At 46.7% G+C, this 15,341-nt stretch overlaps 1 protein-coding gene across 1 annotated transcript; it reads left to right on the top strand.

Annotated features, from left to right (window-relative positions):
• Positions 1–1,377: 1,377 nt before the first annotated feature.
• Positions 1,378–13,253, top strand: GUSB (glucuronidase beta). The gene is made up of 12 exons (XM_080374092.1): positions 1,378–1,630; positions 3,300–3,488; positions 3,939–4,120; positions 4,634–4,776; positions 5,291–5,478; positions 6,369–6,521; positions 7,258–7,436; positions 7,849–7,995; positions 9,153–9,237; positions 10,814–10,990; positions 11,624–11,759; positions 13,031–13,253. Exons 1-12 carry the CDS (start codon positions 1,397–1,399, stop codon positions 13,186–13,188), a joined length of 1,971 nt encoding a protein of 656 aa, XP_080230218.1. The 5' UTR covers positions 1,378–1,396; the 3' UTR covers positions 13,189–13,253.
• Positions 13,254–15,341: the final 2,088 nt, after the last annotated feature.

Genomic DNA, 15,341 nt, shown 5'->3' with positions numbered 1-15,341 from the left:
ATAGCCTTAAGCAGGTCAATCCACATGTCCTCCCAGCCCATCACAAAACCTTTGGCTCTGGTTTACACTGAAGCACAGGGTTGCATGACCTCTGCTCCAGCTTCTTCCTCTGCATGACATAGGCGCCAATTTGCCTCCAAGCTAGGTGGTGCAGAGTGCTTTAAAAAAACACATCCCTAGTATTGCATTGCTGTTGCCTCTTACAAAAATAAATTACCATCCTCCCTTCTGTCCTTACAGAAGTAAAATCAGAACAAAGACCAGGAAAAGTCTTAACGGATGAATGAAATGTCAGGAAGCTCCTGCGTCCCCTGCTGCTTACTGACATGTTTCTTTGGTTTAGTACATTTGTCTCATCTTCCAGCTAACTTAGCTGTGGCAGAGAAATCGGTTATGTACATTCAATTCAGGTGGAGAGGTGAGAGAAACAGCTAACACCAAGGGATTATCTCCTCCTCCCCAGTTCTTAGTTCTTTTCTTTCCTCACATAAACTTTCTCCCTGTTTTCTCATTCCTAATCAGTACCTTCCTACAGCTCAGCTGACTAGACTTTGGCTTGTTCCCAGCTGCCACCGTTCAGCATCTTGGGGGTCATTGCGGAGTAACACAGGGCCCAGATGATTGTAAAAAGAAGGTGGCTTTAGCAGATTGAGATCACATCTCAATCTCTTGCTTAAATAAATAGTTCATCATCACTGGTACTCCCCATTTTATTAACCACCTTTCCAATACTCCAATGTGTCACCGTGCCTTTCATTGATCTGCAATAAACTCAGCTGTTGCATAATTGAATCAGCATGACTGCTGCTTACTGTGCATGGAGGCACTGTTCTCATCCACGAAACAAACATAGGCTACTAATAAATGTACTATAATATTAAAATCAATGTGATAGCATCTCTTTCCTCCCTTGCCCTTGTGATGCTTTTCTCTGTCCTGCTTTATGTCTAACGAAGTTCTGAAGGACATACTCTGAGTAGGAAATGATACCACACTTCACAGACGAGCGCAGAGGTGGTTTTCTAATGCAGAGATCACCCTCCTGCCTGTCCCCAAGATGCCACCTGGTTATCAGTGCTGATCTTTGCCACTTCCAATAACTTCTTGCCCTTCCGCTTCCACAAGTGACTCTGAAAATAAATAAAGGTAAGAAAACAAGTAAATAAATAAACAAACAAAAAGCACACGCACACCGCCTCTGGAAACCCAGCGATCCTGGACACAGCCCAACGCCTACCAGCGTGTGTACACCAGGCTACCGATGGCTTTGCCTGGCGCCACCAGCCGCCCCTTGTGGCAGCATCGGGCCCCGCCCGGGCCGTGCCGCGGCCGCTCCGGGGCGGGCCCGCCCCCCGTTACCCGCCCCCCCGCACCGCCCCGCGGCCGGGCACTGCCCATGACCAAGATGGCGGCGCGGGCGTCAGGCGGCGGGGCGGCGGGCTGGTGGCTGCTGCTGCTGCTGCTGGCGGCGGCCCCGGCCCCGGTCGCGGCGGGCGGCATGCTGTACCCCCGGGAGACCCCCTCCCGCGAGCGGAAGGAGCTCGGCGGCCTCTGGAGCTTCCGCGCCGACTTCTCGGCGAGCAGGGACGCCGGCTTCATGCAGCGCTGGTACCGGCAGCCGCTCCGGCAGGTACAGCAGGGCGCGGGCGGGGGCTGCCCCTGCCCCGGGGCTGGTCGGTGGGGGGCTCTTCTCCCGGGAAAGGCCCCCCTGGACCGGGCGTCCCTCCTCTCCCGGGAACGCCTTTGCCCAGCCGGCTTGCGGAGCGGGGGCTCGTCGCCGTGCAGGGGTTTCTCTGCGGGGGCTTTTTAAGGAGCGGCTGCCTCCCGTTATCCCGCTTCTGCTCGGGAGCCAGGAAGCATTTGAGCCACCTTGAGATGCCGTAGAAATCCCTGTGCTGCAAAAGCGGGGCTGGCCTTGCACAACACGCACCTATCCTCGGCGGCACGGAATAAATAGGAACGTGCCGGGAGAGGGCAGGCTTGAATTATTTGTTCCAGAGTAGCTGGGCGCAGATAAACTCGTGTGACTGAAATCCGTTATGAAATTAACACCATTACCTCAAAACAGAAGTTATGTCTTCTATGCATAAAATGTACATGTCCTTCATAATTTCTATTTTAGTGCTTTGGCCAATTTGTTTCCAAACTGTGGAAGGAGAGAAGAGCTGAAAGACGCTATGCTGCTACAAGTTTTGTTGAAAGAGACAGCCAGAGGAGAGGAATCCTTAACTATGCTCCCTAAGGGGAGGCTTAGACCTGCATGCTCAACCTGCTTTAGACCCCAGAGACTCTCCCTAAAGGAGACACACATTATGGCCATCCCAGTCCAAGGTTTTCCTGTATCAGATACTAAAAAATCCACTTCACCATCCAAAGATTTTCCTGCTAGGATTTTCTGATGCCTGATTAGAGCACTGAGTTTCTCTGCAGTGCTGGTACAGTTCAGTGCTGAGTCAGCCACACACATGATGCCCACCCCTGGGTGACCAGACCTTCCTTGTTCCGCTCTCCGTGGAAAGGCTTCCTTAGGAAAGGGGAAGCTGCTGCAGCACTCGTTTATGCAACATCATGAGCGCAGCAGGTGCTAAAAATGAACAGCTCTGTTTTGCAATAGCATCCGCTTACTTCAGTGTTAAAGGTGTAACATTGCCTGCATATAACCCATATATTAAAAATAAGCAGGTGAATTGACTCTGCTGTAATCCTAAAGAATCTATGTTGCTTCCAGGGAGTGAGAAAGGCTGGACTCATCCCACAGAGTCTCCACAGACCTTCCCTGGGGCATCTGGCCCAAAGTATCTGTGCCTCTTGCCACCCTTCTACTCCAGCCCTTAGCCTGACAAGCAGCACCCTGCACCAGTGAGCTGACACTGCACCACCAGCATGGCTCACCCAACAGCTACAGCTGTGCAGAGAAAACTACACTTTGTGGGAAGTCCCAGGCTGAAACAATGACCTGGACATTCATTTTTTTACTCTCACTTCTCTGATTTTGCAGTACCAGAGCCATTAATGAAAGCATTTTGTTATACATTGGGAGGGGAAAAGGTAAGAGCAGCTTCTTCCTGTAGGAACAGGCAGGTTTCTGGGCCCAGTACTAATTAGGACTCATATAGGACCTGTGACAGACCACACCAGCTTCTAAACAGGTTTTTCCCAAGTATTTCCACTTGGCAAAGGGATTGTAAGGCTGTCAGTGGAAGGGGACACCTCCAGCAGTATAGGCTGGATAGCCAAGACAGTAAAATTTTTTTTTTCTATATTACCTGTTCCCTCCTTTTCTGTGCTATTCCTGCCAGACTGGCCCTGTGATTGACATGCCGGTGCCTGCCAGTTTCAACGATATCACTCAAGACCCCAGCCTGGAGAACTACATTGGCTGGGTTTGGTATGAGAAAGAGGTCCTGCTTCCTCTCCGCTGGCTTCAGGATGACCTCAACACTAGAGTGGTGCTCCGATTTGGTAGTGCCCATTACTACTCCATTGTGGTACGTTGCACGGGAAATTGTCCCTGCGTTTCCAAAATCATGCTGCACTGAAATCTGTCTCATGGCTTGTTCAGCAAATAATCCCTGCCTAGATTTTATATCAGTATGCTATTGTCTGTTTTCCTCCAGCCCAGAACTTGGCCGTATTTCCCAGGTCTCTCTTGTCTGATCCTCCGATATCAGGACTAGTAACTAACACATTTGCTTGCTACAGGATCTGCCCAAAACCGTATCTTTCAGTGATGCTTGCTTGTATGTGACCCAGACCTAGCTCCCAGCAAAGGAAGGGCTGCTAGATTGATCCCTTGAGGAGTAAGAGCCTAGAACAAGGTTCAGTGTTACTGGGAATCTCAGCTGCCTTTTGCTGGGCTCCTTCCCTTCTCCCTCCTATGCTTGCCACAAAATGCCAATAACCCTGCTTCTTGGGCTCACGGGTGTCTTCTCTTGCAGTGGGTCAACGGGGTGCAAGTTGTGGAGCATGAAGGCGGCCACCTTCCTTTTGAAGCAGATATAAGTAGCATCATCCAGGGCAGCCCAGGGGTCCCCTGCCGCATCACTGTCGCACTCAACAACACGCTGACACCCCATACTCTGCCTCCGGGGTCAATTCAGTACATGAATGACAAAACAAGGTGAGTTGCTAAAGCACTGTACTGCTGAGCTTATTCCAGGGATGAGGGAATGGGAATTTATTCAACTGCTGGTTCATAAGAACCTCCAAGCAACTTACAGAAGCGTGGGATTGTATTTATGCTGAAATTCATCAGTCAAGCAGGGAGGAGTTTAAGCTTTGGTGTTAGGAGGAATATGCATCTGTTTTATATGCAGGGAACTGAGATTAAGTGATTTTCCATGTTGAATCAATGGCAGATTTGATAAGTTTGAATTTAGCTGGTGACTGCAAGTACCAGCTATCCTGAAGGATCAAACCCATCCAGTGCATTAGGTGTTTGCTGACTGGTAGTCCCGTTCAGTGTAGCAGTAGTAGCACTACCGAAAGATAGATTCGTTCTGTTGTATAGTCTATTTTACCAGCTACCATCTATTATTACATGACTATTTTTAACTGCTAACATCCATATGCTGCCTTCAGTTCTCATGTAATGAAACATAATGCAGCCATTTCTTCTGTCTTGCTCACTCAGGTATCCCAAGAACTATTTTGTACAGAACATCAGGTTTGATTTCTTTAACTATGCTGGAATCCATCGCCCGGTTGTGCTTTATACCACCCCTTCCGTCTACATAGATGATATTACTGTGACAACTACTTCATCAGAGAGTGTTGGTAGGTCCAGAACAACTACATCAGCTACCTCAGGCTCCAAATGGAGATGACAAGGGCAGCTGAGAAAATTTCCTGCAAAAACCTGATTGAATTTGTTTCATAGTGGCTTTCTTTTGAACCTGAGCTGGTCTATTGCATAGCTCAGCAGCTGCACGAATATGCTAAAGAGTTCACAAGCAGTAAGAAGCAAATAATTACTTGCAAGAGACTTGCAAGAGACAAGTGAAAGGATGATCAGGTGTTTCTTGAGGTAGAATTTCTCAGTAGCAGCAGTTTTCCTGCCGCTTATAGCAGGATTATCTCTAAGTAACAGAGTTGTGTGATCTACAAATCTTGCTGGAAACTTGTGGACTTAGAGACAGAGAGAATGTAAGGCTTCTTACATTGGATTTATGCCACTCTATATCTCCCTCATTTTTTAATGCTGCTGTATGTGAAAACCCTTCAACATTTGGTGCATGTAGTTTTCCTTTCATGGCAGTATCTGATTGTTTTTTTGTTTCCTTTCAACCAGCAATGGTGCAATATCAGGTGTCAGTTGTTGGCAGCACCCTCTATTCCTTGTCCCTGAGTTTACATGACCAAGAGGGGAAAGTGGTTGCTACAGGCGATGGGCCAGCTGGAGAGCTAAAAGTCCTGAACCCAAATCTCTGGTGGCCTTACCTGATGCATGAGAATCCTGGATACCGCTACTTCTTAGAGGTAACAGGGACAGTTCTTCCTTCCTGTGTGCATTCCCTCTATCTAATACCGTTAAGGAACTGCCATATGTCCCATCTTCCATACTCATCTTCTCCCATGGATCCTACTCACATGACCAGAGTGGCATTGCTAATTACGTGGTAATCAAATCAAACTTTGCCAGCTTTCTGGGTGCTAAACTGAAAGGTCTGTCAGTGAGAAGGAGGAGCACACGTGTGTGCTCTGAGATGCTTGCCCTTTGCATTTAGTGCCATCCATCCTTTGCAAAAGGGCTGCTTCAGGCAGCACAGGGGAGGAGATACTGTGAAAGCTGAGGAACAAGCCGCTGTGCTTTGCCATGCAATGAGCTTTCTTGCCACTCTGCAAGACGAGAGTTCAGCTTCAGTAGCATGAGCCTGGAAGACTCTGTGTGAGTTGAGGGTGAGCAGTGACATTTAGATGTAGAAATTAGGGCACATGAGCTGCTGTGAGTTTCCAGAGGCTCAGGTACGTGCCTCCTGTGAGAAGATGATATTTCAGTCATTGCCTGGTATCAAGGTGCAGTGCAGAAGAGGTGTACCACTGCCTTGCCTGCAGGGGTGAAATGGCCCAGATGAGTAAGGAGGAAAGAAGGTGAAGCTCTTGGGGTGAACAAGCCCCAGAAGGGTCATCCAGGGTTCATTCTTCATCCTTCAACTTGCCCAGCTTGGATTTCTGTTTAGTCAGACTCTGCTCCTTCCCTGAGGACCACAAGAGGCAGCTGAAGCAACAGCGAGGAGCAGGCCATGTGCCAGGGCAGGGTGGGAAAATGGATGGGAGGTCAAGATAGCCCTTGCAGACCAGGGGGAGGGAGGATGGGGTGCCCTTGTGAAGCCCAGCACGTCACTTGCATGTCCCTCTTGGAAATCCAGGTGAAAATGCAGGCACAGGCAAACGGGGCTTTGCTGGAGGATGTTTACACGCTCCCGGTCGGCATCCGCACCGTCCATGTCACCAGCACGCAGTTCCTCATCAACGGCAGGCCCTTCTACTTCCATGGTGTCAACAAGCATGAGGATGCAGACGTAAGTGTGCAGCACTTGTGGTGTGGGTGCCTCGTGGCACCTTGCTTCACCCACTCTCGCCTCCCTGCTCTGCTCAAAGGAGCCGTTTACCTCACACCCATTTGCTGGGCGGGAGGGCTGGGGTGAAGTTGTACTAGCATTAAGGGGATGCCATGCCCACTCCTGCCACAGCCATAACATCCCTCTCGGGGCACACGGGCGAGCCCGCGGTGCGCTGGTGACACTAAACGCTCTCCCAGCCATAGTTTCCAGTCAGAAGGAGCGGCTCTGGCATTCCCCACCCTGGGAAAGGCTGGGAGCGAAGCCCCCGGCCGGCGGGTCTGACCCCCGCAGCCCGCCAGAGCCTCCCGCCCTGCCCGCCGCGCGCCGCTTCCCGCCTCAGCGCCCGCCGCGCGCCGCTTCCCGCCTCAGCGCCCGCCGCGCGCCGCTTCCCGCCTCAGCCCGCGAGAGGGCGGGAGTGGGCGGCCCGGGCAGCCCCCAGGCGGCAGCGCTGCACTCCCCCGTCCCCCCCGCCGCTGTCCCCCGCCGCTGTTCCCCGCCGCCGTCCCCCGCTGCCCCGTAGCACCAGGCTCCTGGCCTGCCAGCGCCCCTCGGAAAGGCACAGCACCGCCCGGAGGGGTGCTGCTGTCAGCCAGAAGGGGTGCCCTGGGCTGGCACGCTCAGGCAGCAGCAGTGCCGGCCGAGGCGTGAGGGGCCTGCAGTGTGACTGGGTGCCATTTCTCTCTGCCCCCCTCAGATCCGTGGCAAAGGCCTGGACTGGCCCCTGGTTGTGAAGGACTTCAACCTGCTGCGCTGGCTGGGGGCAAACTCCTTCCGCACCAGCCACTACCCCTACGCCGAGGAGATCATGGACCTGTGCGATGCCTATGGCATCGTGGTGATTGATGAGTGCCCTGGCGTGGGCATTAAAATGTCGTAAGACCCCTTCTTCCCCTCATTTCTTTGTTCCTCCCTGAGCTGCTTGGAAAGCACCCCCCTCCCGGCCCGCAGCGCCCGCTGCCCAGATAATGGAAGCACTTTGCTCTGTTTAGAAATCAGCCCATTGCGCCACGTGTGCCAGCAGAGGTTGGGCAACCCAGGGGCGCTTTGCCACATGGACATCAGCGTCATTTGGTCTGGCTCCATTAATGAGCCCAAACCACGGCCCTGAACTGTGCAGCAGGCTTTGGGGAAATAAGGCAGAAGCTATATTCAGTATCAAGGCTCAGCTGTACTTACACACCCCTGTGTATAACTGTGTAAACTCCCTTGAGTTTCACTGGGAAAGGCAAAGGGGATAGATTTTATACCTTCACCTCACCAGGTCTTGCTTCTTTCCATCTTTAAGGGAGAGCTTTGGGAACAAGTCCTTGCAGCATCATCTTGTTGTGATGGAGGAGCTGATCCGCAGAGATAAGAACAGGCCGTCAGTTGTGATGTGGTCGGTAGCCAACGAGCCGGCATCAGAGCTGCCCCCAGCAGCTTACTACTTTAAGTAAGTGCATTTGCTTGTACAGAGAGCTGAGTCTTGAATCTTGGCGAGATGATGTATCTTCTTCTTTTGGGATGGCACAGAGAAGTAGTAAAGAGAGGGCAAGCATTTTTGGGGAACCCTGAAACAGTACCCACAGATGCAAACTAAAAGTGTAACTGCTGCGTGTGTTGAATTGATGCTTGGAACCGCACAACAGTTTCAAACTGTTGCTTTTGAACCAGTAAGGCTCTGCAAAATTAGTAGGAGTGCATTTGGTCTGAGTATTTCTTCTTGACCTAACAGTCAAGCAAAAGCTTGATGGAAATTATCCTGATGGAAACAGGATATTCCCTGTTACCAAGCGAAGAGTGCTAATTTTTTTTATAACTATACCAAAGCTGTACAATAATTGACCTTTAATTCTGAAGAAAATGTTCTTCAGTTAGTGCTAGTTGTTTGTTCTGCAGGGGATTGTGACACCCCACTTCAAAGCCAGTTTCGAGTCCCTATAGACCCCTTGATTTTATTTTGAGAGATTCAAGATCTGGATAGCCAAGAGCCATCTCTGTAATGGGGTAGGAGACTGCTCCTAGACACCCCTGTAGCTGCATTAAGAAGCAACTATGAAGTTTCATTCTTCAGAATGATCTACCACCCTCCTGCCATGTCGAGGTAGCAGCAGAGCTTGACCCTCCCATTCTGCCTCACCTCCTTCAGTCAAGGTTTCCTCAAAAGCAGCCAACCTTTGACTGCTCTGCCTGCTGTAGCGTAGGGCTAGGGCCTTGTGCTTTTGCAGGAACACATCCCAAGAATTGTTCAGAAACTTCCTATTACCCTTCCTACATTTTTGTATTCAAACTCCCTGTCCCTTCTCCAAGTTCCAAGTTGCTGGCACCAACAGACTTCCATACTTCCACTCTGGTCTTTTTTCAGGTGGGATAGCAACCAGCTTTGTGATGGGTAGTCTCTTTGCCATGATACTTACTCTCCTACAGAACTGGCTCGAATTGCAGGCACTTTATAGCAGATTATCGCCAAGTGTCCTGCAGTATTTTATTAAAAATACTGTCTGCTAAATCAAGAACAGCTCCAGCTGTCTTTTGGGGGTAGACAGAGTTTGGGGAAATGGGGCTGTGCTTCTCCATCTGTTGAACTCTTGCTTTACTGTTTACAAACAGGACAGTGATAGCTCACACTAAAGCTCTTGATCCCTCCAGACCAGTAACCTTTGTGACAGATGCCAATTACGCTCTTGATCGTGGTGTAAGTTTATTTTCTAGCCTTTTCCTTTTCTAAAAAAAAAAATAAATCCACACATTAAATTTCCTCTTCTTGTCATTTGTTTTACAGTCCTTTCCCCTCTACCTCCCCAAGTTTACTGGATATATTTAACAGGGAAAGGCAGAAGAAAACTTGCATTTTTTGGTTTTAGTACAAAACACCTTATCCTGTAGTTGTAGTCCAGCTGAAAAAGAAGTATCTGTAAGAGAGAAGAACAGTTCTTTGTCTTGCACGAAGTAGGCAGGATCAGACCCCTGGACTCTGTTAACATTGTCATGCTTAGCTATTACATTGATTGTGTTTACCAACACTCAGGATTTTCACCTGCAATTAAACCAAAGCTTAAACCTCTTTAAAATGGCAACAGCCCTTGTGGAAGTCTGAAGGAAGCTTTGCTTTAATTCCTGGTTTAAACTGCTCTAGATAGTCTTTGGCAGATGTCTGTTAACATTGAATAATCTAAAAGCACTTCTAGCTTCGTAATTAAGTCCTAGAGCTGTATAAATAGCCAAAAGGCACTTTTCTTGGCTGTCTGTGCTGAAGCTGGCCATAGCATGAACCAGGGATCTTTAACACACATAAATTTGTAGTTCCTATGTAATTTTAAATTTTTCAGCATGGCTTTATACTTGTCACTACTGTACAAATAAACACTTCTAGCAGGTAAGTTTGTAGATACATACTACTACCCTGTGGCCCCACTACAGGTTACACTTTGTAGTTCTTTCAAGCTCTCCTACAATTAGCAGGAACGGCCCTTTGAAACAGAAAGGTCTGTTCCTCCCCACCCTAGGAAAAAAAACCCTGGTGGGCTCAGTTCTGAAGGAGCCCAGCAGGGATCTGCTCTTGGCTGGTGCTGGTGCATCAGGCACGCGCATACTGATTCTGACATCCCATCCCCACAAACGTATTCTAACTAGCTTAAGGAGACACAGGAAAACAAAACCAAAGAACAGATCTCATACACTGATGTGATATTAACTTTTTTTCTTTTATTACAAAACATGTTAAGAGAACATTGAACAAGTTACATACAACATCACTTTATCTTTAGCGGGCTTTGTGCCCTTTTATCATACTGTCCATGTGGTAGAAATGGCATATAACTTGCAGAATGCTTAGTCTTAGTATTGCACCATTGATGCACAAATTTAGTTGCTAGTCAAAATATTTGACCACTAACTTGATAATCACATTCCAATACTCAAAAAGTACACTTAAATGTACCAGCAAGCCAGAGACATCTTGGAAACTCAAAAACTTCTAACAAACTTGAGGATGAAATGGGTTGATCTTGTCTTAATTCTTTGCTGTGACTTCCTAAGTCTGTAAGAAAAAGGCCAAATTAATACGCTATTAGATTATTAAATTTATCCTGCTTTTCTTCTGGGCAAGAGGTCATGTTGGGAGGGTTTGAGTGATGGGCGGAAAAGACTTTATTCTATGTGTAATAAAATTGGATTCCATGAAATTACCCAAAAGGAGGATTTAGCTCCATGAATGAAGGTTTTCTAGGTTGAGCTCTGTGACAAAACACTGTCAACCTGTTTTTCTGTAGGCTCCTTACGTGGATGTAATTTGCGTAAATAGCTACTTCTCCTGGTATCATGACCCAGGCCACCTGGAAGTTATTCCACTGCAACTCACAACACAGTTTGAAAACTGGTACAAAACCTACCAAAAACCCATTATCCAGAGCGAATATGGAGCAGACTCAGTTCCTGGACTTCACAGCGTAAGTGTTATAGATGCCCTAGATGGAGAAAAGCACTGCTCTTCTTACAGGGTCAGCAAAGTTTCATGAGAAGAGATGGGTACCGCTGAGCCTGACTAGTTTTGAGATGCATTAGCTTGTGTCCAGAAGACTCCAGGACTGGAATCCTGCTCCACTGAAATCAACGAGCTTTGCCACTGACTAACGAAGGTTAGATTCTAAACAGAGTTTTCGCTTTGACTAAAAGCGCCGAGCACTCTGAAATCTGTACTTCGGCATTTGTAGCAAATGCTGAATTGGTAGATAACGACACTGGAGACTGGACGTTCATTTCATGATGCTATCCTGCACAGAAGGGCACAGCACTCCTGTACCCAACGTGACAAAGCACCATCACTAAGCAAAACCACCAACTTCTCCCCCAGCATACATGGCATTATGTTTGTATTTCATGTGTGTTTCCCCTTGCAATGTCAGTACTTGCTAATTGACACTAAATAGCCATTGTTAATGCAGTGGCAATGAAAAGACCAAGCAGTCGCAAAGCTCGTGTTCAGGAAGCAGGTCCCCAGCAAACAGAAAGTTAACACATGGAGCCTTTGCTGAGCTTAACTGTCACCTTCATTCAAGGCCACCTCTTTTTCCTGGCTGTAGGATCCACCTCTTATGTTCAGCGAGGAGTATCAGAAAGCCATGCTAAGGGAGTACCATTCTGTTTTTGACAAAAAGAGGAAAGAGTATGTGATTGGGGAGCTCATATGGAATTTTGCTGATTTCATGACTAATCAAGGTAAGCTATATTTATATTCTAAACAACTTCCCATCCTCCCTGTGAGTTTGACATGGTTTATGATACACAAAGGATATCATGCTGTAGGGTAGAACAACAGGGCCCTCTGCTTAGCAAGGTAGAGCACAGCTGGTTTCTGTGAGAAAGTCCAGCACGACCGGAGCCAAGAGGGAAGCTCCTGCCCATACTTAATGCATCCTCTCCCTCCAGCTTGAGCTCCTAGATGTCCCACCTGCAAAGACACCACCCAGAGCACAAGACCACACACTAGGGCAGAATGCAAGGGAAGCTTGTGAGCAGACCCAGATTACTTCTATTTCTTGGTCATCCTCAATTCAGAGCTTCAGTCAGCTGTTAAGGATGTCTCACTTGCTTCATATTTCATCTACAACTGCCCTTAGTAACAGAGCACCTTAAATAATGTATTATTAACTTGGTAGAGGTTTAGCAATAGAGGACCAGATGCCACACTGGTAGACAACTGTCTATCATGACACTCCATCCACTATTAATAAATGTAAGTGCATTCGCCAAGTATGGGGCATTACTTAATCTACAGTGCAGACAGTCACACAGGAATTAAACAACTACAACTCAGGAGACCTAGTAAGGAACCAGTTACGCATGTGCCACCTGCAGAGAGTTAGGGTGGTGAACAGTCAGTGTTAATTTCAGGCAGAGGAACACCATTAAGAATAATCTGTAGAGCACCAATATAGGAATTAGAAAGCTGAGTCACTGCAGAGAAGCAGTCAGAAAAGTAGTATCAGTTTCAAATGGCAGGATGGAAAAAACTGTAGACAAGTTCACATGCACATACACAGTTCCAGTTTCTCTGCATGTTGTGATTATCTTTTCTAGTTTCCTATGAAAACTAAAATAGGCAAAAAGGATATAGACACCACTAAAGGACAGTACAGTCAAATAGTAATCAACATTTTCACCATCTAATTTCAAGGTAGAACTAATGGCAGAAGGAATATCTTCTGTACATATAATACTGATCAAGTTAATGGGCACACCTGAACTGTCATCGACTTACCAGTTGTAAATACAATGATTTGCAGCTATATTGCTCAGTTACATCAATTAATCTTGCCAAGATGACGCAAGTTAAATCTGCAAAGTTCCCTGTTGTACCTGACTGCGTAGAAGAAAGTGCATAGGTCTCTTCCACCTAACCTGATTTAGTACATACACTGTAACAGCTCACAGCAGGGGGTATAAGAGCATTTTATATATACTTGCTTTATTTTATAACTTCTCTACAGGGACCACGCGTGTTTTGGGAAACAAGAAAGGAATATTTACCCGCCAACGACAGCCCAAATCAGCTGCGTTTGTTCTTAGAGAAAGATACTGGAAGATTGCGAATGAATCAAGCTGTCTTCCTCCTATAATAAAATCACACACTCTCTTTCTGAAGTGAGATCAAAAGGTGTAGTGGCTGGGTACTATGCAGAACTTGTTCATTAAATTTCTGTTTAAGTAACATTTATGCCTGACTCAAGTCTTGCAAGTCTAATGCAATTTCTAGTCCACCTGAAGTGGTTACTATGATACAAAGCAGATCAGAAACACTAGCTTCCTGTGCTTAGCCATGGCTGTAGGCTTCCTGTTTCCAGGTAGTAAAATGAATATTCAGTTTTAAGGAGCTGAAGTTAGTTAGAGATTCTGACTGAGGTATCCGTTTATGGCAAAAAAATTAAAAGTGTTACATGATACAAATCAATGCTGAAAACTGATAACAATCTAAGTTACTCTAAATGAACATCACATCCCTTCAAGGTTTTCCAGTTATACTCCCCTACCAGTTAACACTACTCAGATCACAGCAAATTGTCCACAGGAACACCAAAAAGCACAATTTATATAGCTTCTCTTGCTGGACAGAATGTATGTGGCTGGCTGAGAAATCCTAAGAATTCACAGCATCCAGGAAGTGTATGACCCACAACTTCTGTAAGGATACCCAACATACTCCAGTGTTACAGTATGGAATGCATACTACAGCAGCAAGGTGGAATATGTTGGATAGATAGGTACTACCCCAACTGAGCTTTGTTTAAAACTGTTTTTATTTTACTCACAGTACCACAACGCCGCTTTACATGCGGTTTTACCTTCCAGCATGGAAGGGCTTCCTTCATATTAAACTGTCGCTGTGTGCTACAGGAATAGTATTCTAGAGGGGAAGTTTGTTCTAAACCCTCTTGATACTGGCCTGAAGCATTCTGGGATAGGGTGATGTGTACATTAATGTGCACACACTAATTTAGACAGTAATGTAGTGAGTAGCATCCCTTTCAGGCTGCACACCAGTCTTAAGAAGACTCTAAAGGCCAGGCTTTAGACTGTAATAGATTATGCCAACACTCATAGAAGAGCTCAACACTAAGTCTGCAAACATCGTATTGCAGCATCCCAGGACTGTCCCAAAAGCAGCATCACTCGTAGCAGAATGACAACGTCAGAGGCTGCCTACTGAATTTTGGAAGTTGGTGCAATAAGGTATTTTTATTATTCCAATTCACAGATACTCTGTGAAACTGTTGCTGTGACTATTTTTCCCACAACTGGCTCTTCTGCTAGTATCTCAAGAAAGTGACCAAAACACCTCCCAGTAAAGATTTGCTCTTACATTGTGTGGTGGCCAAATCTTCCTTCCTTTAGGTGTGGTACATTAGAAACCAACACCACCTTCCACACTGCCACATGCAGCATAAGGACATACATGTTTACCGCAAACTTCAAAACAATTTTCTTGAGTCTTTAAGGGAAAAGAAAAAACATACTATCAATATTCTGTGTACCATGTTAGGTCTACGTAACTAAAAACCCAGAATACAAAAATCTATCCACAGTAAAGAGACACTTGCTCAAGCGTACCATGGTATAAAAGCCAGTACCATATTTAAGCCTGCTACAAGTGTTTGAAAGTAATTTCAACTTCTCAATCTCTAAATGTAATTTTTTTTAAAAAAAAATCATTTTCTTCCCATTTCAACAGACATGGCATGCCAACGGCTGCCACATCAAAATACAGCTACAGATCTGACATTGTTAACTCATTACAAACCAGGGCTCAGATGCCTACAGTAACGGACAGGGCTTGAGGCTGCAGAAGAGAAAGCCATTACTTTCATTCAGTCCAACAGATGCAAAGTTTAATATCCACATGTGTGGCAAGCAGACATCGCAGAGGCTTAGTTCCTGCTTGTTCTCAAAGCTCAGTGCCATGGTAAACCCCAGCTGCCTGTCCAACCCTTCCCCAACAGCCCCCTCCCTCCCTCCTCCCCAAATCTAGGAAAACACACAGCAGTTTCCAGATACTTTGTGATCTTGTCAGAGTGGAGTTAAAGCAGACCTATAGAACCAAGGAAAGCAGGAAGTGATACAAATAACATACTTAACAGGATTTTTTGCATGTTTCTTAAAGAACTGTAAACAGTTAAAGCCTCAAATCAATGCTGCTCCACCTTTACACACCCATGTGCACATAACGTTCAGCAAGACATGATGAAGCTGCAGAAATTCTATACACTGGTATCTCTGGGGACCCGAGTGCTTTAACCGTTCTAC

The sequence above is a fragment of the Falco punctatus genome (genome assembly GCF_963210335.1).
Source record: "Falco punctatus genome assembly, chromosome: 1".
NCBI lineage: Eukaryota > Metazoa > Chordata > Aves > Falconiformes > Falconidae > Falco > Falco punctatus.
The sequence above is the reverse complement of the archived record's forward strand: the minus strand, read 5'-3'. Positions and strand labels throughout refer to the sequence as shown.

What these genes read in the sequence shown, in the direction of transcription:
- GUSB (XM_080374092.1), top strand. Translation starts at nt 1,397, where the DNA reads ATGACCAAGATGGCGGCGCGGGCGTCAGGCGGCGGGGCGGCGGGCTGG. An exon ending in GATACCGCTACTTCTTAGAG is followed by an intron (nt 5,479 to 6,368) that starts GTAACAGGGACA and finishes TTGGAAATCCAG; the next exon opens with GTGAAAATGCAGGCACAGGC. An exon ending in CCAGCAGCTTACTACTTTAA is followed by an intron (nt 7,996 to 9,152) that starts GTAAGTGCATTT and finishes GTTTACAAACAG; the next exon opens with GACAGTGATAGCTCACACTA.